Genomic DNA, 25,221 nt, shown 5'->3' on the forward strand with positions numbered 1-25,221 from the left:
CTTGCGGAATGCTTTCCTGGAATATCGAAGTCTGGTGTAGATGCACATAGGGTTAGGGTTAGATTTAGTGGGGACCAAGTCCATTTTATGCCAATGATTTTTGAATGCGATATCCAACAAGCTCATAAATGTGATGGTCAGGTGTCCACATCCTTTGGGCCATTTAGATTATATACGGTAGCCTTACTAATTTACCAATACTTATGAGTTATGCTGATATCTATGCTTTGTTAAAGGCCTCTAAGCTTCCCCTGTATTCATTTATTTCATAAATATGTTAACTAGAGAGGTTTGTTTGGCTTCTTATTGGCTGGAGTTGTTCAAGAAGGTTTTGATTGGCTGTGAACTTCATGGGTGGACTGGGACTGTTTTTGTTTTTTTCTTTAAGGAAGACCAAAACACTGTGTGTGTGTGTGTGTGTGTGTGTGTGTGTGTGTGTGTGTGTGTGTGTGTGTGTGTGTGTGTGTGTGTGTGTGTGTGTGTGTGTGTGTGTGTGTGTGTGTGTGTGTGTGAGCGTGTGTTAATATTTGTGTCTGCGCGTGACACACTGTCGGTGCGCGGTGTCGCGTCATGGCTGCGCGAGAGCCTGAAAACGGAGTAAGGAGATCTTCCAGACACGACAACATTATTCCTAATAAAAATGAAAGTGAAAATCCACCTGAGAAAGATGAGGAGAGGAGAAAGTGGAACGTCGGGAATTACTGGGGCTTCTCATTAGAAGGAATATTCGGGCTCGCGCTTAAATTTTTCAAAGGTAACACAGTTTGAAGTTTTTTGGGAAAACCATTTCTTGTGTTTCGTAAACTGTGGGATTTAATATCAGACTTCTGCTTTGTGGTAGTTTAGTAAACGTTTACTCCTTTCTGCATGTGGGCATGTGGCAGCCTGGTGGTTAAGGTGCTAGGCTATCAAACGGAAGGTTGTGAGTTCGAACCCCATGTCTAATTAGCTGCCTCTGTTGGGCTCCTGAGCAAGGCCCTTAACACTCAGTTGTATTAAAATGAAATACTTTAAGTTGCTCTGGGTAAGTGTGTCTGCTTAAATGTACTCCTGGAGGATCACAAACTATCAGCCACACAGAGTCTCTTCTAAAAGTATTGGACCAACAAAGTCAAGTAATCTTTTCTACCCACTAAAGACATTTACATCCCATACAACCGAGTATTAAGGGCCTTGCTCAGGGGCCAACAGGTGGTAGCCTGGTGGACATAGGAATCAAACTCACAACCTTTGTGTTGGTAATCCAGTACCTTAACCACTAGGCTATACAATGTTTTGGTGAGTAAAAGTACTGGACCTGTTGATCCCTTGTGTGCTATAACTGATGGACCTGGTGACCCACTGACATCACCATCCTGTTGCATTCTTCTTTTGTGAGACTTTTCCAGGCGTCTTTCTGTTTGTTTGTTTTTCAAGGGTTTTTCATTCAGTCTCCTCGTCAGGAGGTGAAAAATGCCATCAGGTGATTAACTCTGGCCAGACTACTACCTTCCACAATGTTCCTCTGATGAAGTCCTTTCTTGTGTTGGCACTGTATGTTGGGTCGTTGCCTTCCTGCATGATAAAATTCCGCCTAATTGATCGGATAAGTTACATCAATTCTGATTATTGATCCCATTCCAGAAGCAGCAATGCAAACCCAAACCGTGGCACCTATGTACACCATGCATGACTCATGAGTTTGTATGTAAGCAGAGACTTACTGTCTCCACACTTTGGCCTTTCTATCATTTTGGTAGGGGTTAGATCTTGGATCCAGTTTTTTGTGCATCTTTTCTACTTCCAATTTGATCCTCAGAACCAGAATCAGAATCAGAAAGTCATGTTTTCACATGGAGGAATTTGTTTTAGTGACAGAAGCTCCACAGTGTAACAGAATGACATATACAATATACTTCTGATACTGTACATGATTTCTGATGATTGATTTGCATCTTGATATTCCTGCTCCTGAAGCCTTCTTCAAATGGTGGATTGTGATTTCTTCACTTCTGCCCTGTGGAGGTTGCCGGTTATGGTCCTGTTGTTTTGGGGGTTTTCTTCACAGCTCTCACAATGTTTTTGTCATTAATTGCTGTTCTTTCTCCTGGCATTGGATTAAGTGATGTCATGTTGTTTGTACACCAAAGTGAATTTGGTGTTAAATGTATATGCATTCAAAAAAGTATAGATGGTTTAATAAGTGTAGATGGCGGGAAGCCTGGTGCCCTTCCAAGAGAACTCGGGGTACAAGGCTGGGGGAACCCTAGATTGGATGCCTACCCATCATAAGGCAGAATCGCACAAATTCCCACACCCAATCACACACTACAGACACTCTAGAGATGCCAATCTGCCTACAACACATCTCTTTGGACTGTGGAGGAAACCGGTGTACCAGAAGCAGGAGGAGAATATGCAAATTCGGGGTGGAGGAGGGAATAAAACCCTAACTCCATAGAGCACACCGATTGTTTGCATGGCGATCCTTATCGGAATAAAAACAAATACCTAGTGCTGTATGTGAAATGCAGATTTGCTCCACATACAATGTTTGTGTTTATCCATTAATACACTTAATGTATGTTAACCGTATTTTTTTTATATTTTTTTTGCAGAAATGAATGGCAAGGCTTTTAATCCAACATATGAAGAAAACCTGCTATTTGTTGCACTTCAGAAACAAGTCTTACTCGGACCTTATAATCCAAAGTTTTGCCCCGAGATTGGGTTCTTTGACGTCCTGGGAAATGACAGAAGGTATTTTATGTGACAATGCAAGCAGCTCTGAGCTTATAAGCAAAAACATTTGTATGTTTATGCAAAACAGAATCTGTCCAGATGACATTTAGACTTGTTTGAGACATTGTCTCATGTACTTTAAATAAGAAAAACACTGTATTGGCAGAAAGAAATGGGCAGAGCTGGGTAGCACAGCAAAGGAGGATGCCATGGAGGAGTTTGTGAAGCTTCTGTACAACTGCTGTAGTCTGTTTTCTGCATATGTCACATCTCATAAGATCGAGAAGGAGGAACATGAGAGGAAATTGTAAGTGTGATTCTTGTAAATAAAAGCTTTCTATTCTAAAAATTCACTACTGAATGAATTATGATGGAACGCATGTAATAAGTGTCAATATATTTTAACAGAAATAAAGTGAGTAGAACAGGGATTGCTTTTAGGAGTGGGAAATAGGAAGGATGGATTATGTAGAAGCAGAAAAGACTCTGGAGGATGATTGGATTAAGTATTGAACCAAGCAGCTTCTTATCAGTTCTCCTGAGAATTAAGAGTTGTTCATTAAGAATTTGTTTGTGTTCTGTACACATTCAGAAGAGAGGAAGAAGAACGTCAAAGGCTGGAAAGAGAAGAGCGACAGGGGAAAGAAGAACGGGAGAAGATGAGACGAGAGTCTGATTGCTTACTAAACACCCAGCAGAAGTAAGGAACTAGTGGTCAGAAAAATAAAAGATTTATCTATTTCCTTTCAGCTAATTCGCTAGAGGTACAGAGCTTATGTATTTTAATAGTAAAAGCTCCAAATCACAGCTCTTTTTAATTGTAAGTTTTATTCTGTTAGTGTTTAGAGACAGTTGCTCTATTACTGAATATACATCAACCTGATTGCAGGTCATGAAGGTCTTTTGTTCGTTTCAGGTTACTGATAAAGCATTTTTTTAGTTTCAGTTGGCAGACAAAATATTAGTGCACAATGGGTCCAATGCAACAACCGAAATGACTTGCAATGGTTTAATATTTGTGTGTGAGCAGGTTATTATGTCTTAGTTGATACCAAATGTCCCCACATAGACAGGAATATGTGACAGTTTTGACATTGTTAGAAAATTTAGGCTTTTTAAATAGAGCATTCTTCATATCAGCTTTGATGTAAAATAAAATAAAAATACCATTTTCTTTTGCTTATTGAGACTAAGGTAAGGGTTTGATTTATGCATCGTGCAGCAAAATATCTGAATGAATAGGTCCTTATTTGTGTGTGTGTGTGTGTGTGTGTGTGTGTGTGTGTGTGTGTGTGTGTGTAGGCAACGGATGACGATTGCTCTGAATGCGCAGACACCGGTTCAGTTCCGGCAGAATGCAGAGGGAAAGACCTCCAAAAGCTCAGAACAGCAGCAGCAACTCATCCAACAGCCTCAAGAGACACATTATCAAGAGTGTATACAGCAAGCACACCATACACACCAAGTCAAACAGGTTCATTATTTTTGTTTGCCATTGAGGTGCACCGACATACTGTAAGCTACGCAGCTGTCCACCCTAGGCATACTTCCCTTTACTGATCCGCTCTAGCTACGCTCTAAGGCATTTCATAACAGATATAACTAATAAAAAAAACATGGTCTGAAAGCTCCATTCATGTATTCTAAACACACCAATATTATCTCCTAGTATTATGTGTATTAAATGTTCAAAACCTGCTTCACTGCTATTCAAAATATAAACCTGGAACTAAACAAAAACAAGTTTATAGTTTGCTAGGTTATGGATCTCATATCAGGTTTAATCATTCAGATTAAACTTGAAGTCTTACACTCTGAACATCTTCTATAAATGTCTTTGTAAATCTGGTAAACACATCAGAGTATCTACTAAATGTAAAAAAAATAAACTTGTTAAACTAGACTTATGACCCATTAAATGTGTGTTTACTAGGTAATTTATGTTTTAATATTTTGCTGAGGACCACAAGAATAGGAATATATAAGAGATTTGGGACATATGGAAACATTTGACTAATCCCCATACAGTTTTTTGGTTTAAATTTTAAAAAACCGAAGTACCAGAAGTATTTCCTTTTGTTTTTTGGTTAAGGTTCTGGGTAGATTTAGACTTAGCATGGTACTAAATGGCTGCATTAATATTTATGCCAATAGAAGTTCGTTGCATGAAAGACAAATGTGAACGTGTGTGTGTGTGTGTACAGGACAAGGATGAAGCTCCATCACCAGCTTCAAATGACATGGCTTCAATTACGAATCCGATCAACCCTTCAGACTCATCACAGAGGGAAATGTCTGACGCGAACCCCAAACAATGTCATTTATTCATAGAAAGCAACCCAGGAGGTATGTGTAAAATTATACTTTTTATCTAGCACACGAAAATGCACAATCATGTCTGGTGTTTTATCTGTAATAAACCTTTTTTATTTTATCTGTATGTGTATAGGTATTATAGGTAGGTATTAAGATTCCATACCTGAAAAAGGCTAAGAATGATGATAAGAATTAAAGTGTGATGAAATGAAACTAGCACAACCACAGCAGATCCATGCTTAGCTTCGCTTTAAACATAACACCTTCCTCCTTCCTGTCTAATGCAGAATTTCCCATCATGGCACCCTCCATGTGGACAATGCCTCAGGTAAACGAATTCAAAGCGAAGACCAAGCAGGATGCAGAGTCTGTGATCACTGTTGGGAGAGGCGAAGTGCTAACCGTGCACATCCCCACCCATGCTGATGGATCTATGTTCTTTTGGGAATTCGCAACTGATTACCATGACATTGCCTTTGGCTTGTACTTTGAATGGCCAAACACAGTAAATGGTGTGGGAACTGAGAAGGTTGTGGAGTCTGTATCTGAAAAGAGAGAAACAGGTAGGAAAAAGACATTCGATTGAATTTTTAAGGTTTATAGAGTACAGCAACTAGGTAGATTGTACGGCTGGGTGATATGGCTGAAAACTGTATCACAATATCAGTGTTTCATTTCAGGCGATATCGATAATTATTGATATTTTTTATGACCCATTTAAAATAAGGAATCCAGCAGACCAGCACGAGACAACAATATGGCGCAACCAAACGTGATACTGTTACATGATTGGCTGTTAGCATGTCACTCCCTACTTTGCTAGGTTACCACAGAGTGAGTGCCTTTGTTAATGCAACCAAACTTGCTTTGCAACCTCGGTTTCCTTCCGACGAAGAATAAAAAATATCGAACGTTTTATTGAACACATTTTTTATTGATATCGATCACGTGACTATCACGCTACATATCGTTATTGTTTTATTTATTAATTGACCAACCAGAATTCACTTACAGTACCATGATCCCCAAACATGCAAATCGTAGAGTGCTAGATTATTTAATTTGTCTGTAATATATATGGTTGTGTGTACTATTTATCATTATTTTTCTACCCGTATCTATCTGTGATTCTTCCAATGCAGGCCAAGCTGAAGAGGCAAATCTAAAGTCTGAGAAGAAAACAGGAAGTGTGGTCCCTCGGGTTAGCGAGGTGGTTCCGCTCTTTCGGCGGGACAGCCACGAGAGCGTATACGCAGGCAGTCACCAGTACCCAAGCCAAGGAGTTTACTTGCTCAGATTTGACAATTCTTATTCGCTCTGGAGGTCAAAGGTTGTCTATTACAGAGTCTACTACACCAGTCAGATTTATTAGAGACACACCTAGTCTGATAAGCTAGCCAGAGCATTGAACTTCTCACACACGTTTATGTTTTTTACTGAAATAATATGTTAATAATAGGCTTCCAAAACGTTCAGACGCTCACACAAACTCTACATTGTGTGCAGGTTGGCTTCTGGCTTAAACTGTGCTTAACTTTTTAATGAACAGGCTGTGACCGAAATCTAGGGTCAAAGGTCTTAGCTGCTTTGTTTACTGAAGGCTAAACATATCGTGCTTTACACAATACAGAACCATGCTTTAAACATAACCACCATGAAGAAAGCAATATATCTTGAAGTGCTATTTAAATGATTGTTTGAATAATTATGGATGGAAAAATACTCCAGAAGTTATGGTTTTTTAAGCGCTAAAAAAAAAAAAAAAAACACCCAGTGCTAGAAATAATCAGAATAATCAAAATTAATGACCCAAATGATACCAAATTATTTATTATAGAGAACCACACTAGGTTGTGTTTCATATTGTTTCCATCTTAATGATAGAGATTTTATTTTTTTACACCAAATCCTGATCGAGTATTTTGTCCTCATAGATCCTTGGACTTCATAATACCATTTTTTCGGGTATAGTCTCTAACAAACTCTTATGGCCATGCATTGTAGGCTGATTGTGATCTCTGAATTGTCTGTAGTGTGTAAATGGGTGCATGAGCATTTTGTGCCCTGTGATGGGTTGGCACCAGGTCCAGGGTGTCCCCTGCATTGTGTCCCACATTCCCTGGGATAAGCTTCACGTTCCATACAACCCTGAGCAGGATATGTGCTACAGAACATGGATGGACAAATATTGATTTTCTGCCCACTTCAATATTATGGACTTGTGTAGATGATATAATACAAGGCACCTTATCTTACTACATCATTTTATCATCTCGGTTCCATAACACCGATCTACAGTATTCCTTGACAGTCCTAGTTACAGTAACTACAGTAGCCCTTTCCTTAAATCGTTTACATTAAATATTGACAAAATGACACATTGACAACCTACAACAGAAATTTCTCACCAGCATTCCTTCATTTTTTTTTTTATGTATATTTTTAATGTTCTTACACACTGACCTGTAATTATGGTTTCTATGATTCCAACACAAATGTTCTGTTAAATGATTGAAGTTTGTTGTACTTTATTGTAATTTATTTTAATGGTTAAAAGGTCCAAACAGTGATTTTCAAAATTTGTAATAAATCAAAATTTGTAATCTGCACATTAATATCTTTAGAATTTTCTCTATGCAAATAAATCTTAATGGTTATCAGTACACCTGTATGTTTTACTTTGTCTTGCAAACAGGAGTATATTTAACCGTTGAAGCCACTGACTCCGTCTTGAACCACTGAATCCATGCATTTGGATGAAGATGTTATTGCTCAAGATGTTGTCTTTGATGTTCTCGCCTACGGCTGCTTTAATCGCGTTTAGCTGCATTCATAGCACTGCTTAAAACAGACAGCCACCTGATCTTATCCTCCTCTCTGTCTGTAGCACAGATCCACAGGCGATTCGGGCTCTCCAGGATGAAAGAATTCTGCACGTCTGGGCCACAAAACAAACAAACAAACAAACAAACAAACAAATAAATAAATAAATAAATAAATAAATAAATAAAAGAATTAGAAAAAGAAACAACATATAATTATTGCTTTCTGGATATTGTGTTAAAAGGTTTAAAAGAGCAAAAGGTCATAATATCTGTGCAAAAACCAAGAAATATAATCAGGCTTGTTTGGATATAGATCTAGACAATAATAACTGGCCCTTCTTTCTTGATGATATAGCTGACACCACATTTTAACAGCAAAGGAATGCTGTCCTCCACACCCTGTGTCAATTATGCTCCAGTTTACACCCTTAATTATGCTCCTTTTTGGTGATTACCAGCCAACAGAGATCAGTCAACACTGACTATCTTTTAGTTCAGGTAATGAGACTCATAATTAACACAATGCCTTTAGATTCTTTAAATATTGAATGTCAAATGATCTAATTTATGATCATTACTATTAATGAGAGGTTTTAGCTACATTCCAAGGATGCCATTGTTGCTACTTGTATCTGTGTTTGTTTCGTGTCAAAGCTGTATTTGTGTTCCAATTGAAACCATTAATGGGAAACAGTTCATTTTTCCATTTAACAAGAATGAGTAACAACATGCAGAACAGGACTTAAATCAGATGTCCTACAAAACTTGCTGGCAAGATTTCGACCTTCTCTCTGATGCAATTGAGTTAGCAAGCTACATGTAATCTATCCGCTATGCTGCGGTCCATCATTTCATTTCAATGTTGTGTGACAACAGTTATAAACTGTAAAACTGAAACTGTATCTGATTCCATTATATACACAATACAATACTCACACTTTGTGTCCACTATGTCAGAGACGCTGAGGCTGTGCAAGCTTACAGAGGCCAGGAAAGTGTGTGATGTGTTCACTGCCAGACTGAATGGCACATGAGTCTCTCTTTTCTCAGTCAGCACCACAACATCGTTGAACAAAAACAATCCCAGATCCTTAACACACTCGTACATCCTGACAAGAAGAGAGATTTCGTCTTTTAGACTTTTAGGCAAACCTAGGAAACTGACTTACATATTGAAATTACTGATTGAAATATATTGATATTAATTCAATTCTATTCAATTTATTTGTATAGCACTTTTAAAAATTGACTTTGCCTCAAAGAAACTTTACGGAATATAGAAACAGAATAAAAATAGTAAAGTTTAAGATAAAATTTATATTTATCTCTAACATCTATCCCTAATGAACAAGCCTGAGGTGACGGTGGCAAGGAAAAACTCCCTGAGAGGATATGAGGAAGAAACTTTGAGAGGAACCAGACTCAGAAGGGAACCTCATCCTCATATGGGTGACACTGGACAGGAAATAATGTAAATGTAAATAATCTCCTTTCTACAAAAGTTTGTAGCCCAGTGGAACTGTGCGACCAAGAGCGCATGAGGAACTAATAAGTAATTTCTGAGTTTATTACAGAAGTAACACTAATTCTTTCCTGGTTCAGACTGCGTGATAGTCTCAAAGGGGTTCTATACACAGAAATATACACATAAGTCACAGGCTGTCCATGAAGATCTATCCCAGCAGAGGTAACCACAAATCGACGAGACTCTAACCAGGGGTAGGGCATCCGTATGGATCGGAAACTTTACTGATATATACATCTGATTACTGGTATACTGCGATATAATCTTTTGTGCTCGAGGCTTTCATTTTTAGAAACATACATAAGGATGCCATGATGCTTCTTAGGATTTTGGGAAGAGAAGACGGAATGAAATCAACACCGATGTGTCTTGAGTGTGTCTGTTACCTGATCTGTGTAAAGAAGGAGGTAGTTGTACCTGAGTGATAGAGTAATGTCTTCATTAAGGCAACTCAGTAACGCTACATCCTGCATGGTGATCAGATATCGGCCTCTCTCCTGTAGATTCTAACACAATCAGGTCAATAGTTGTATTTCAGCATATTTCTGTCAAAGCATGATTGTCATGTGTTCTTTGCTTCAACTGCAGAACAATGAACTGCTTCATTAATCCAGAAGAACCTGATCCCCTTCATAAATAATTATAATAGTGCAACTCACTGGGCAGCTCTGAATGATCCTCTGCACTTCCAGCATTTTCTCCTCCTGGTTTAAACTTTTTTTCAACTGACAAAAAGAGCAGTAAAAGATGTTAGTATTTTTTAATTCAAAGTTTTTTTTTCTTAGAATTTATTTATATACTTAAAGGAATATTCCACCCTGAAGCACATTATAGATTTAGATTGGAGAATTTGTGATGTTTGTGCAATTTGTATGCTGGTTGGTCACTCAACATTTTCTAATCCAACGTTAGGAGTAGACACAGCAAATGCTTGACTCAAATGTATGATGGTGTAAATAGACAGACAGACAGACAGACAAACAGACAGACAGACAGACAGACAGACAGACAGACAGACAGACAGACGGACGGACGGATGCATGGATGGATGGATGGATGGATGGATGGATGGAATACCTTATGGATAAAGTTCCTATAATTCTGTAATGTGTTTAAGGCAGACGATATGTGCTGGTGATCAGGGTGTTGAGGTGGTGTGTGTAGCTTCAAAGACTGGAGCAAATTCACATACTCCTCCACCCGTGTAGACGGACTTAGAAATAGCTCCTGGAGACTGGATGCAGAATATGTACAAAGGCTGAGGCTGTAGTTGAGGGCTTTCTGGTTCTAAAATTAGACTCATTTCAGCATTACCTTAACATCCTAGTAGCAAGAGTCTTGTTGTGTCTCTTTATAAAGGCTCGGAATACAGGAAGCATCTCTTTGCACTGCAAAGGAAGAAGCAACAACCAGATATAAGGTTGTTGATTGTGTAGATTTGAAATCATGCTAATAATTGAAGAGCTCATGGATGAGAAGTTCTTAAGCTACCTAAAAGTCTATTCAAAGGTATTTTTATTCACCCAGAGCCACAGAGTGCTTTCCCACCTTATCTATGGTCCTGATAGCAGTGGTGTAGTTGTTGAAGAAATTAGTGTACGCCCGTAGCTTGGCACAGAATCGGACAAACACGTCACCGACACACTGCATAGGACTCCATTCCTCTGCCCTCTCTGTAAGGTCCTGCAGAAAAAGACTATCATCCACACATTAAATAAAAAAATAGGATTATGCAAAAAAAAAAATAAGGGAGTAAATTAGAGATAATATTCTGGCTAAAATGTATACATGGTGTTTCAATATTCAATGTTAAAGTCTATTTGTAGCCTCATATTTTCGCATAAAGCTTTCAGGTCTAGCCAAATTCTTAATATTTGCATGGGTTTCAAACTACCGGCATTACGTATAAACAAAACTGTAGTGTAAAGCATCCTAAATACCAGATGTCGTAATGTCACCATAATGTCATTTACAATGTTAATTTTTTTACTTATTGACTTCCAGGATGTCCAGTATGGGATTAAAGAGCATCACAAGATTGGCAGAGCTAATTATAGCTCGGTTGGAGTCCAGAGCTGCTCGGAGTGGAATGTAGTACACGCTGTGTAAAGCCTTTAGGAGACGCACGTAAGCTTTCTCACTGTTCAGCAGCTCCATAAACACCCCACTGCGCCGGTCTGCTTCACCTAAGAACATCTAAATGAACAGAGAGATACTATATTAAATTGTACTAATTCTAAATTGGGACTTATTTAACACCTTCTAACACATTCTAAGCTCTTGACCTTGCATCTGCTGGATTGTATGCATTGTCCTGTGGCTGATTACATAAATGCAGGAATGAATGAAGTGTGTAGTTGTTCTTATTAAAGTCGGCGGTACACACACGCACACACAGACACTGAAAATCTCACTGGATTTTTGTTTTGACCAAAATTGAGGTTCTCCACCTATACGCTTTGAGCCTTCAAAATGAAGGCTCATAAAAACTTTTAAAATAAAACAGAAAAATAATAATTAAAAAATGTTGCTTAGTTGAAAATGAGTGCTGCGTTAAAGGCTAACAGTGGACCACACAGACAGGAATCACCCCATGCCCCATGCTCGCTCTGTAAACATTTTCAGAGGACGAGGAGCATCAAAGTTGCCAGTTTTTCTTTTTTATATAAAATACTCTGTACACAAGTGATCAAGATCATGTTTTATAGCTAAAACAAACAAAGTATAAACAGCGTGTCTATAATGCACAGAACATACCTTGTACATTTCTATTAGAAGGAAAGATTGGGAGACAGAAATAAAGTCTAGAATAGATTCAAGTCTTTCATGTGTTTTTTGAGATTGAGTTGGGTTGGGGATTTTGCTAAAACCTGGCAACACCGGCTGACGATAATTTGTTTTTGTGTGTGTATGCCTCAGACAACAGAAACACTTGCTATATCAAGAGAGCTATTTAATTTTCAGAACCTTGTGTAGTAGAAAATGTCAAAACATTTCCACCGAAACACATTTGCACATACCTTAGGGACCTTGTGGTTAGAGCTGCATGAAGCACTCTCTGTTAATAGCTCAGATTTTATCCCAGTACCATCCACACTGTTCCTCAGTAGGAATTTTCCCAGGAATTCCAGTGAATTATCCTACAACATGTTATAACCAGGACATCAGATAAATGATTCGTAAAATGTATTGAATATATACTATACATAAAGACTATCTACTTACTGTTGTGTCTTTCATAAGTGCCACAAGACCCTCCATTACTACTTGCATAACTTCTGGTTTAAGCTTTAAAACAGGCAAGTTTATATGATCCCAAAGGAAAAGACCTGTAGGACCAATATATGGCAATTCTATATTTCAAATTATACTCATAGAGCATGATTCTTTTCAATCATAATACAGCACAGATGGAACTTAAATCCCAAAGAAATGAATTTAAAATCACATTTATTGAGATTAACAACCGGAATATATGATGTTCAGCAGGTTGTCTCTTATAGGTTGAATCTTACCAAGTGTCCGACCCCTTGTCTCGTAACTCAGGCGCTGCAGCTTCGGTTCGAGTTGTTTCCGTAGGACCTTTAATGTCTGTTCTATCCATTCTGCCTGCCTGCACCATGAACCCAAGGATCCTTCATTCAAGTATAGCAGCGGAGGAAAGTCACCATTCCCTAACCACTCACTCAGAACTGACACAGATACAAATAAAGATTTTAAACCTGCATCTCAACATGCAGAATTACAGAAATCTGGATGTAGATTAAGGTCTCTAATAAGCAAGTCTGGATATTAAGTTGACATGGACATGAGGAAGAGCCTTGAGAGGAACCAGATTTAAATGGAAGTCTATTCTTCTCTGGGTACCACCAGATAATAGGGTTATAAATATATTAGGGAGGATTTGTTGTGTTGATGCAGCTTTACACTGTTCTCATCTTGTTTCACGTTGTTACTTACTGTGCTGGTAGGAGCCGGTGCAGATTCCCGTGGGTGCCCTGATGCTCAAACCAGTCAGAGACGATAGTTTGCTTATTAGATCCATCCCCGCAACTGTAAAGAGACATTTTAAGCTATTATGGTAAACACAAAATTGTGCATGAGGTTTGCAAAACACGGTTAGAAGTTTGTGAAGACTGACCAGAAGCAGCCAGAGGCACAAAAATGTTGAGAGACCCTGCTTCTGATGCAGGTAAAACCCAGCCACAGAGCTTTTCCCAAAATGCCCTCACATCAGGCTTTAAGATGCTCTTCTCTGTGATGCTCAGTCCTGTGAGCAATGAGCAACAACAACAGCACTTAACAACAGAACTATACTAGCTCCTTTAGCTACTTAGTTAAGCATCTTGCCTTTCTTGACATAATAACTGTGTTATCTGTTAGAACTAGACATATAGCACCTTCTATTAGGTGAATCTCTTCAGAGTTTCCTTCAGCTATGATGCCAATACTCTGTATCATTCTGCCCTTCATAGCTCTCTCAGCCAAACAGAGAAGAGCCTCTAAAGTTGTTCCACTGTAGTCATATAACAATGGCACCACATTGACCAGGGCTCCACATAACACCATCTGAAAAAGAAGTAAGACAAAGTCATTGTGGATAGAAGACCATATTATTATATTTATGGATTTATCATCAGTAACTGTTCTATCCTGGTCAGGGCCACAGTGGATTCAGAGCCTACTGTACAAACATCGGGCGCGAGTTTGCAATACACCCTAAACTAACTAAGGTACTGTGCACATACATTTTCATACCCAAGGGGCAATTCATTTAGCATAGCCAATCTATCTATTGCATGATTTTGGGATGTAAACAGTCAACACATTGGATACAAAGAGAACAGTAAGCAATACTCAGAATTGCAACCGGGAACCCTAGAACTATGAGGCACAAATGCTACTTTCTGCCAATGAATGATAAGTGTGATTCCTATGAAAGACATGCAGTTTTTCTAGAACAGTTTTTACCTCATAAGCAGGAAGTCTGGAGGACAAAAGTAGCAGGTGGGGTGGAGCGTAATTGGTGGAGCTGGTGTATGAGTTTAAGTGTGAACTGCAAAAAACCACACACATTGAGACAACTAAAGATTTTTTTTATAAAGATTGGGAATTATACAATAGTATAAAATGGCTTTTATAGTATAAAAAAATAGTATTGAATAGTGGGTGAGCTGATGGTATTTCTGACCTCATTGCTAAAGTTTTCATGGAGCTGGAAGCACATGATGTCTCAATGGTTGAATTTAGCTGAAGTCTCTGATGCTTCGTGTTCTCTAATCGGCACTTATCCTTCAAAGTAAGTATATTATCTGCATGGGCTTGTGTGCTGTGTAACACTCAATTTTGCAATATATGGTTGTGGTACAGTACATGCTTGTGGAATCTTACCCCAAGTTGGACAAGACTGCTAGTACGACTCAAAGGCAGCAGGCTGGATTTCTGTTGGATACTGCTTGAATATGTTCCTTTTGAGTTAGTTAACCAAGCCCTCCTGCTCTTCAAATCAGCTTCTGTTGAGAAAAGCTTTAATTCCCAACCAACACCAACTAGTCTTTTGAAATTACTTAACATATGCAAAAAAAACCCAAAAAACCATTGTATTTGGTGTTTTACCTTATCAGGAAATGTTATTATAATAAGAAATGCCTTCAGCTTACTTTTATGCTCCACAATCCTCTCGCAGATGGTTCGTCTGATTTGACATTCTGTTCGTTTCTGTTCCTCCTCTTCTGCTTCTGGCAAAGTTTCATTCAGGGTACCATAGATGTCCGCTGCTTCCCATGGGGACAAAAAGTCCAGTGTGCATGCACAGGCAACATAGTGTTTCTTCCAGGCACCATATTCCTTTTCTGAAGGTCCATAGGTAAGGAACCAACCCTGTCGAATACACTTTGGAGACCACAAGCAATCCTGAAGAACAGCAGAGAGAAAATTGCAGTAGTAGCACACTGGTATTCTTTATGACACTTGATAATGTTTCTTTTTTTCTTTTTTTAAATAAGAGAACTCCTATTTATGCTAGCACTAAATATTGCAGGGGATACAAGTGGTTTTTAGGTTATTGTCTGAAATGCATCCTTTTTAAAGTGTTTTAGAAACTAACATATAACATTATAGTTAGTCACCTGCTCTGATAGAAACCTCCAGTGCCAGCAGACCTGAGCAGCAGCACATAAGTCCATTGGGCTCAAAAAGGACAGAATATACAAAGAAAGTATGCGCGGCAGCACAGTGGTAAAGTCCAGTCTTGTAATAGGAGCAGCTTTAATAAAGTAGTCGTTAATGGATCTAAGATTAAAAAGAGATGAGAATGTTTACATTTAGCAACACCTTAAAAGTATATGTATATGGCCAAACGTATGTGGACAGCTGAGCATCCAGAAAATAATAATTAATAATATTAATATAGAGTTGGTCCTTCCCTTGGCTATTTTAACAGTCAACACTCTTCTGATAGCTTTCACTGAATTTAGGGGGAAAAAACTGAATAGTTCATTGATGACGTGAGTTAAGAAAAACTGCCACGCAATCAATGTTCCAATTCATCCCAAATGTGTTCAGTGGGGTTGAGGTCAGGGCATTAGTGTTCCCTCCAACCTTGCAAACTTTACCCCACTTTGTGCACACGGGCATTGTCATGATGAAGCACGTTTGCGATATATACTGTGTGTGTGTGTGTGTGTGTGTGTGTGTGTGTGTGTGTGTGTGTGTGTGTGTGTGTGTGTGTGTGTGTGTGTGTGTGTGTGTACACATATTCTGACCATGTAGTTTAGAAGTGTGGATTGATTTACTTGAGCTGAGATTTGGAACATCTTCTTAACAACAGCTGAAGCAAATGTTTCCTCTGCACATCCGTCCATAAGTCAAACCAGTGGAGAATAAGAGTCGTTCTCTCCTGAAAAAGCTGTGCAATTTGATGTCACATTCATAATCTTACCTAGAAATAACTAGTTTGATTATTGTTAGTAAATTTTGTTTAACTTACCTGCTGGTTGGAAAGTTTGTTAGTTATAGGTGTCCATGCACTAAAGCGCGTAGCTGCAGCTTCAGAACATGACTCGGTTTGATTGAGCGCTAGTTGTTGGACACTTGGGGAGCGCCGGGACTTGTAAGCTGTCATTTTTGTTTACACTCTTGCATTCGCGTGTATCGAGCAGCATCAACAGATAATGCAATCTTTGTATTAGTTGCGCTGCCTTGGTGGGTAGTTCGGTGACTACCCCTGAGTCCTCGCGCACTTTACTAGTCCGTTTCCTAAGCAACGGAGTAACAAAAAGTCAGACTGGGAAGTTTTTATTGCGTCATCGTTTATAGTTTACAGATACTTCTTGACGTCTGTAAAGTAAATATATTTAGGTATGTATATGTGTAAAATAAATAAATATATATAAATATATTTAGGTATGCATATGTGTAAAATAAATAAATATATATAAATATATTTAGGTATGCATATGTGTAAAATAAATAATATATTTTTCACTTTTACACACACACACACACACAAACACATACACACACACACACACCAACTTGAAATGACAAAATGTGTGTGTGTGTGTGTGTGTGTAAAAGTATGTGTAAAATATATTATTTATTTTACACATATGCATACCCATATATGCATACCTATATATATATATATATATATATATATATATATATATATATATATATATATATATATATATATATATAAATAATATAAATATATAATATAATAATAATATAATAAATAAATGTATAAATATATATTGGTATGCAGATGTGCTTTTTACTACGAAAATCTAACAGAGATTTGGTGAGTCAGACAAATAGATTCGATTCACCAATAAGAGTCGACTTTTTTGCATTTAAAAAAGGTAGAAATTGTGGGGTGTTGCACAGATATTGCATAAACTGCTCAATCTCAAATCTGACAAGACCATCATACTTGTGGCATACTATGAAGTCAGATATATTGGGGTGTCTAAGTTTGGGAAAGGGAAAACATGTTTATATCATATTCTAAATATAGATTCTTCAAGAATGACTGAAGGCAAGTTTAGAATTCCAGCATTTAGCAGACACAAATATTCAGTGCGTTTTATTTTTAATCTCACCTCCAGCAGTGGCAGCCTGGTGGACATGGGAATTGAACTCACAACCACTAGACTACCACATCCCGGTAGTTACCTATTTGCAATTTGATAAACACATTTTCATTGATCAAGAACTATACTAATTTCTTCTCGAATTGCATGTGTAAAACATTGTTCAATACCTGGATTAATTATCCCCACTCATCTGGAAAGGCTTTCTACAAAATACACTATGGGGATTTGTATCCATCCAGCCACAATGGCGTTGGTGAGGTCCGCCTGTTGACCTGCTGTTGCATTTGGTTTTCTAATTCATCCCAATGGTGTTCATTGGGGTTGAGGCCAGAGCTCTGTGCAAGCCAGTCCTTGGCAAAGCAGTTTAAACATTTGTCTGAACAGTAAAAACATACTGTGTGGCATTAAAGACTATAAATCACATCAGAATTCTTGGCAAAATTGTTTGGCAGAAATCAAAGTGTTCCATTTTGTTTGTTCTAAACCCATTCAAATTAATTTGTTTGCTTAATATATTTCATAGAGTGTAACACTGCTGCCTTACAGCTCTAGGGATTTCAGTTTAATCCTAAACTCAGTTTATTGTCTGTGCAGGCTTGTGCATGTCCTTTTCATGTTTGTTTCTGTTTCCTTCTGAGTTTTGCTGTCCTCACTGCATGCAGATGGTGGATCTGCTACTCTAAATTTCCCCAAGGAGTGAATGAATGAGTGTGTGAATTAATGCATGCACAATCCCAAGCACAAACAGCTGTAGGTGATAGTGGGATGATTATGAAAATCTGTCACTAAATTAAAATGATATTAGCACCTTAGAGCTATATAGGTGTCCAAAAAAACAAAGTAAGACGAAAGAAAAATTGCTGATGTTTATCCAGCAGTCATCAAAGAATATAGTGAATATGGCTTGGTGCTTACATCTTACATCTTTTGACATTCACTGAAAGAAACAACTGTGTATCTGATTAAATATAGACTATATGTTGTAGAAACACTTAATAGTCTATCAACAAGACACCTATCAGGATTGGTCATGTGCTCACTCTACTAGTGAATCCTGAAAATAAGTGCCAACAAGACATCCATGATGTTTGCTCTGACAACATTGGCCACTGCCTTTGTTACACAGCATGGTTCTTTCTGCAGTACATAAAATGTGTCAGGTTTTCTTTTCTGCCTTAATAATTAAACTACAGGGCAAACAACTTGCAAAAAGATTGCTAAAATCAAGGCTCTACCATTATCCTGTGTATATTTTATAGATTTTTATATATTTATAACAATTGTTTGTTATTATTAGTATTATTAGTAGTATAGTCTTCTATATACTTTGTATACCTTTATAACAGATTGAAAATTAGTATTATTAGTATTATTGTTGTATATTTATATACTTATTTAGTTGGTTATCTTTTATGTTAAGTCTTTTTAAGACTCTATATAATATTGCTTAGAATTTCAAGTCACCTTGCCTTCATATTATCTTTTTCTTTATGTGCTCAACCTTTGAAGCTCTAACTCTGCAAATTTCCCTGCTGTGGGACGAATAAAGGATTATCTTATCTCAGTTAAATATGTACTTAAAATAGGGAAGAAGCCTCACAAACTTGTTAAAAAAAAAATCTGTACATCAACCACCTGAGTTTTGTAATTCCTAGAAGTCCTCTACAGACCCCTAGTGGTCAGAAATATATAGACCTCGGAATAGTGACTGTGTATGTAACATTTAAACAGGTTAAAATCACTAGAAATAATAAACAGCTTATGTATCACTGTGGAATATGGGCTTCATACGAATTCATAAATGTATATTATAGTTACGACACTAATTAGGAGCAGCAATGGCTTAAGCATGTACGCTCTGGGTTGTTTACCGTGTATCAAGCCCCAGTACTGCTAAGCTGCCACCCTTTAACCCCACTGCACCACGGGCACTCTGACCCCAACCTCTAAAGTTGTAAGTGATCCAATAAACTAAAAATATATGCACAAGAATCTCATGCACACTGATATTCAGTTTGATAGTGCAAAAAAATGACGATTTTTATAGAACTATTGCATGTCTTTCCTGATGTTTCATGTACAGCTAAACTATGTTATTTTAAAGGTGCAATAATCTGTTTTTTATTTTTAAATAACCTGAAAGATGTGAAAAACAAATTGAAAGGTTGTAAGTGGCTGAGAAAGCCCATATTAGTTAGAAGTAACTAAACTTTATTGATGACATCAAGAAAACCAATATACAAACCACCAGAATTCAACCGATTATATTAGAAATGAAGACCACTCCACTTTTAAATAAAATACATTTGTAGAATAGACTGTGTTATATTTAAAAATTATTTTACCAAGCGGTCCGAGTCACACAACCTGTTCCTCTGCATACTCTCAAACATTGCATTAAGGCGAATACTCCTTGGCTTTACTAAAAACAACAGAGCTCCCAGACTCTTGCCTTTCTGTTAACAATGTCAAAACACAGTGTTCAATTAAAATATTTAAAATCTTTATGAAAAAAAAATAAAAAAATTAGAAATATAGTATAATATTATATAAAGTATATAATATTAAATAAAGTGAATAGCGATATGCATATTGCAAATGTTCTCGTATTGCACAGCTATAAGGCAATATTTAAGATCCAACATTCTGATTTATGAAAAAACAGAAATAGACTGGTCATAAAGTCATATAGGTAAGACATTAGTTGAAAAATGTAATAAAATATGGGGTTATGTGGCATTTAAGACAGTTCATGAAATGCAACAATACTGTTTGATATGCTGTTTCTCTGTAACAGATGTTGGAACAGCTCTGCGATGGCCAGCAGGACCACAACATTTCATATGTTGGAGGATGATTTTGGGGTTTCTTGGTTATCAGCCAGGTTTAACTTTTGTCTGGAGATTCATGGTTGAGGAATTTTCAAAAGTCTGTAAGAGCAGCTAAGACATACATCAACAACAGTTAACTAACATAGCTAGGATTTGATGCAATGATTAATTCCTGATTGTTGTCTTTTCATATAGATCGACTTAAAAAAGGATACATTGAAGAACTCAACTCTTCCAACTGAGAAAAACAATATCAACATAAGATTAAACAGTAAAATGCAGCTTTGTCTTATAAATCCTTATATTGTTCCTTATATACAAAAATCATGATATACGATTCCTTATATTTCTCTCAAGACATTTAGGTATAAATTCCAAAGATTTTAGACTCACAACTATTAAAAATAGTTTTACAAACAAATTATTAGCCCTTACATTTAGTAGAAGTTTGTCCATATTGGTATCACAGGCAAGCTTGCGCTGGTCCACAGGCATGTCATCCACTTCTGCATTCAGGTCAAAGTGCAATCGAGCCAGTTTCTCCTGCATCTCTCGAACATGCTCCATTTGATCAATAGAACATTCATTACCTTGGGCAAAGAAGAAAAAGATACATTTTTCTCTCTTTAGGGGGAATTATGGTGTCAACATATCAAGATATCATTGCAGTTTAAAGTGCCAGCTTACCAAAGGCCTGAAGTTTTCCAGAGTGGAAGTCATTGAGGAGGCTAAGCAAACCTTTCTCCATCTCCTGCACATCTGACACGTCTGTGAGGAACGAATGCTGTTTAGATCCAGCCTGGTTACTCAACTGACTCTGTAGCATTGGCTTATCTTTCACACCTCTGCAAATAAAGGAGAGCAGTCAGTCTGTGTTTCTGAAATTATGCTTTGAGCAGTTTACTGCTTATTTTACATGAAGTCACAACCTGTTGCAATTGCCTTAGACTTTTCCTCACAACAGCTGGGATGCTGAATGCTGCACATGCTCTATATGACATACAATATACTGCCAAATGTATGTAGACACCAGACCATCACACCCTTATGTGGGTCTTCCCAAACAGTTACCACAAAGCAATTGCTTAAAGCACACATCATTCAAATTTCTCTTTACTAGAACTAAGGGATCCAAAGAAAGCACAAAGTGGGGTCCATGAAGACATGGTTTGCCAAGGATGGATTGGAAGAGCTCAAGTCACCTGCATAGACTCATGACTTCAATCCCATTGAACACATTTGCAATTAATTACAAATGCTGGCTGCACAACAGGGCACTTCATCCAACATTGTCTGATCTCTTGTTGTTGCATGGACACAATTCCCCACAACCATGCTCCAAAATCTAGTGGAAAGTCCTCCCAAATGAGTTAAGGTTATCATAACAGCAAAGAGGGAACTAAATCCAGAAAATCATGTACAAAAAAGCATTACATATGATACCACACCAGTACATTAGGCATCTGAATTCACCCTGAATAAAAACACTCAGCTTGGCCATGGGATTTGGTTACAAGCAGGGTCTGATTGTATGATTTATTAATAGTAATTAGTTTATGCTATAACAGACAGATCTATATTAATAACTACTAATAACCACTAATTTACAGAAGCATGTTTTTCCCGTGCCCACACGGGTTTTGCTGATTTTCTCCGGTTTCTTCGTACACCCCAAAATACCTCAGAAGTTTAACTGAGTGTGTGAATGTATGCATGGTGTTCAGTGATGGACTGGAATCCCATTCAGGTTGTATTCCCACCTCATGCCCCGTATTCCTGGGAAAGTCTTATGATCCAATGCCTTGGCCATGAGAATGCAGTTAAATGTTAATTTCAATCCAAATTATTTAAATACATTTTGATTTCTGCTCACCTGCGTAATTTAGTCTTCTGTTGTGAACGTGTGCCAGTGCCAGTGCCAGTGCCGGTGCCGGTGCCAGTGCCAGTGAACCCTAAAGTCCTGCTGGGGTTGAGGTTCTTTCGGACAGCGATTGGAGGCGCAACCTGGTTGGTTGAAGGTCTTGGACTTTTTCGTTTCATCTTTCTCTCCTCCATTCTGCCCAAGCCTAACATCCAAATACTGCATAATGGCAAAATTAAGAGAATAAACCAGGTTAAAGGATGAACAGACTGATGGGTAAACATCATACAACCACACAAAGTGTTTAGAATCAGTCAGTCAGTCAATGTTAATGTTCAATTGAGTAGAAAATAAGTCCATTTGTGCTTATCTCTGAACAGTGTAAGTGTAATAACAGGGCTTTCTTATATACTGATGTTCTGCTCACAACTGGAGTGAAATAAATGGACCCAGGCTTCAGTTTTCAGCCTGCTATTATTTATCGAGCAAAACAAACTGTTTAAATATAATAATTCAATAATAAAGATTCACTAAATCTGTCAGTAAAGAAATCTGCTAAAAATCTTTAGCTATTTTCTACTTCACATCGTTTGTGTACAGAAAGCTACACGTCAGTTAGCAAACAAATCATGACACGAGCACCATAACAGATAAGAGTGAGAATTTACCTGCAGATGTAGATTTCTCCCTTAAAGTCTATATATTTATGTATTTAATGGATATATTATTTCGTGAAATCCATTTCTAGAAACCTTACGCAAGTAACGTCGGATTAATTAGAAAGTTTACAAACGCCACTTCCTTGTTGTGGTGCGTGACGTCACGTCCGTTTCTTTTCAATTCGAAAATAAAATAAAAATAAATAAAAAAACAAATACAGGGCTGTCAAGTGTGACGTATTGAGAGTGACAGTCACTCATTTCGGTCTTTTATCACGCTTGTATTTCTCACGCAGAAAAACTTGCTATTTACCATATATTTAGTATGCCGCAGCGCCCAAAATATATCTTTCCGCACCGCTGTCTCTATGGAAACGGGCAGGAAACAAGCGCGTCTCCCTTGGAGTTCTAAGTCGAACCTGCCACTTATCAGCCAATCAAATAACAGAGAGGCTACACAATAGCCAATCAGAAAATAGCATTATTGTAACGCAACAACCAATGAAAAATACTGGAGCTGTGAGCGTCACTTTGAGCGCAGAGTAAGTCATGATCTCATGTTACAACAAATTCACAAATTGTTTGACACAAACAATGACATTTTTGACTGCTGTTAGAGATGTTTCCCAGATAATCAGCATCAGTTCTACAGTTTTACAGCCTGTTCACTGACAACACCTGCTCAAAACAAGTAGTCTAGGCCAGTGGTTCTCAAACTGGGGGCCCTGAGATGGTGCCAAGCGGCCCCGGTTTTATGACATTTTATAAAATAATGAATTTATAATAAATTAAATCTCAGAGAAATAAGGCTATTAACCACCAGCAATACATTGTATAATTTAATATGTTTTGTTAAATTCAAATATTAAGTTTTGGAAATTATATTTAAACTATGTCACTCTTGCCTGTCTTCAAAAGTTGACATCCTTGCGTGAAGCTTTGGATCTTGACTTTGGTATCTGAGACAGATAATTATGTTTGCAACGATTAGTCTTCATTTGGGTCAAATAACCTCAATCACTTCCAGTAACCTGATCAGTGTCGTTCTGGATATGAAGCCTAAAGCGAAACGCACACTAACACACTTATAGAAGTAATTTATCTTAGATAGTCCACATCTTGCCATGTTTTGGGGGTGTGGGAAGAAACTGGAGAACCCAGAGGAAAGCTATGTGAACAGAAACTCCACACAAATAGTAGTCCAAGCTCAGTACCTAAACCACAGCAACACCACTCCACTTGTCATGTGTAATAAATATGAGAATACATTATCTTCAAATTATGTTCAGAAATCAGAATCACCGAATCATAAATATGTAAATGTGATATTTAATATCATATCAAATGATATTCAATGTGTTCAGTGTGGTTCTGCTCACTACTGTTGTAAAGAGTGGTTATTTGAGTCAGTGTATTGTAGTCATTCTCCTCTGACCTCTTCCATCAACAAGGTGGCTGTTCTGTGTGATCAGCAGTTTCTGATATAATAACATCAGCAGATCTGGCATCAAGAGCGAGGCCAAAGTCAGAGTTAATGGGATCACATTTTTTCAAGTTTTATGTGAATATTAACTGAAGCTATTGACCTGCATCTCCATTTTGTGCTTTACCAATAATGTGTGAGCAGTACAATACAAAAAAACAAGAAAAAAACAGGAACAAATAAAGATGCAGGTCAATAGCTTCAGTTAATATTCACCTGCATCTCCATTTGTTCCTGTTTTTTTCTTGTTTTTTTGTATGCACTGTTCACACATTATTGGTAAAGCACATTTACATGTGTCTTATACACTCACAGTTCACTTTTACTTAATTAGGACTACATCCACACCTTATATTTATTTATGCATTTATCCAGTCAGCCAATCATATGGCAGCAGCACAACACAAAATTTTACAGACACAGGTCAAGAGTGTTGAATAATGTGAATGTAAAACATCAGAATGGGGGGAAAGTGTTGGCACATGTTTGTTGGTGCCAGATGGGCTGGTTAGAATATTTCAGAAACTCTTGATCTCATATAAGCTCTCATATAAGATCTCATATAAGGCAGTCTTTACAACAATGGGGAGCAGAAGACCACACCAAACCTTGATGTAGATGGGCCACAACAGCAGATGTACAAGTGTACAAGTGTTCTTCACGTGTTTATATAAATAAAAGTTATGGTTTTATTTTTATGATTTTATTATCACATATAATAACCTTTTGTCATAATTTATTCATAGTTCCTGTAGATGGACCTCTTTTGATTACGATTTTTGTTGCTGCCTTTTTATTGGTTGATGTCATTCATAATGGCATGTTCATAATACCTTGATTGTACAATGTGCAAATGAATATTAAGCTGTTTTCTATTTTTGACTATCAAGACACAATTTTG

At 37.5% G+C, this 25,221-nt stretch overlaps 3 protein-coding genes across 10 annotated transcripts; 1 reads left to right on the forward strand and 2 right to left on the reverse strand.

Annotated features, from left to right (window-relative positions):
• The first annotated feature begins 444 nt into the window (after positions 1 to 444).
• zgc:162964 (uncharacterized protein LOC560569 homolog) lies at positions 445 to 7,700 on the forward strand. Its single transcript, XM_027159978.2, has 8 exons — positions 445 to 754; positions 2,598 to 2,739; positions 2,888 to 3,028; positions 3,314 to 3,421; positions 4,024 to 4,195; positions 4,926 to 5,067; positions 5,325 to 5,600; positions 6,180 to 7,700. Exons 1-8 carry the CDS (start codon positions 571 to 573, stop codon positions 6,407 to 6,409), a joined length of 1,395 nt encoding a protein of 464 aa, XP_027015779.2. The 5' UTR covers positions 445 to 570; the 3' UTR covers positions 6,410 to 7,700.
• On the reverse strand, positions 7,546 to 16,750 carry LOC113651211 (epithelial cell-transforming sequence 2 oncogene-like). Of its 6 annotated transcripts, none has more exons than XM_027159974.2 (21): positions 16,376 to 16,750; positions 16,182 to 16,285; positions 15,516 to 15,678; positions 15,048 to 15,300; positions 14,779 to 14,900; positions 14,579 to 14,679; positions 14,359 to 14,443; positions 13,788 to 13,956; positions 13,529 to 13,657; positions 13,348 to 13,440; positions 12,903 to 13,079; positions 12,613 to 12,716; positions 12,408 to 12,527; positions 11,378 to 11,583; positions 10,936 to 11,083; positions 10,702 to 10,775; positions 10,465 to 10,621; positions 10,047 to 10,112; positions 9,805 to 9,893; positions 8,799 to 8,971; positions 7,546 to 7,975 (listed from the first exon to the last, which is right to left on the reverse strand). In XM_027159974.2, the coding sequence occupies exons 1-21, from the start codon at positions 16,508 to 16,510 to the stop codon at positions 7,848 to 7,850; spliced, it is 2,796 nt and encodes a 931-aa protein (XP_027015775.1). In that variant the 5' UTR covers positions 16,511 to 16,750; the 3' UTR covers positions 7,546 to 7,847. The 6 variants fall into 6 exon arrangements, with proteins under 6 accessions (XP_027015775.1, XP_027015774.1, XP_047677707.1 ...); XM_027159973.2 differs by having other exon boundaries at positions 16,182 to 16,294; positions 16,376 to 16,749; XM_047821751.1 differs by having other exon boundaries at positions 15,516 to 15,548; positions 16,182 to 16,294; positions 16,376 to 16,517.
• A 2,926-nt stretch (positions 16,751 to 19,676) lies between these two features.
• On the reverse strand, positions 19,677 to 23,286 carry ccdc28a (coiled-coil domain containing 28A). Of its 3 annotated transcripts, none has more exons than XM_027159859.2 (6): positions 23,151 to 23,286; positions 22,191 to 22,397; positions 21,005 to 21,162; positions 20,753 to 20,907; positions 20,533 to 20,555; positions 19,677 to 20,383 (listed from the first exon to the last, which is right to left on the reverse strand). In XM_027159859.2, the coding sequence occupies exons 2-6, from the start codon at positions 22,388 to 22,390 to the stop codon at positions 20,326 to 20,328; spliced, it is 594 nt and encodes a 197-aa protein (XP_027015660.1). In that variant the 5' UTR covers positions 22,391 to 22,397; positions 23,151 to 23,286; the 3' UTR covers positions 19,677 to 20,325. The 3 variants fall into 3 exon arrangements, with proteins under 3 accessions (XP_027015660.1, XP_027015659.1, XP_027015661.1); XM_027159858.2 differs by lacking the exon at positions 23,151 to 23,286 and adding an exon at positions 22,847 to 23,110; XM_027159860.2 differs by lacking the exons at positions 20,533 to 20,555; positions 23,151 to 23,286 and adding an exon at positions 22,847 to 23,119 and having other exon boundaries at positions 19,677 to 20,428.
• Between the last annotated feature and the right edge of the window lie 1,935 nt (positions 23,287 to 25,221).

Source organism: Tachysurus fulvidraco, chromosome 12 (assembly GCF_022655615.1).
Source record: "Tachysurus fulvidraco isolate hzauxx_2018 chromosome 12, HZAU_PFXX_2.0, whole genome shotgun sequence".
NCBI lineage: Eukaryota > Metazoa > Chordata > Actinopteri > Siluriformes > Bagridae > Tachysurus > Tachysurus fulvidraco.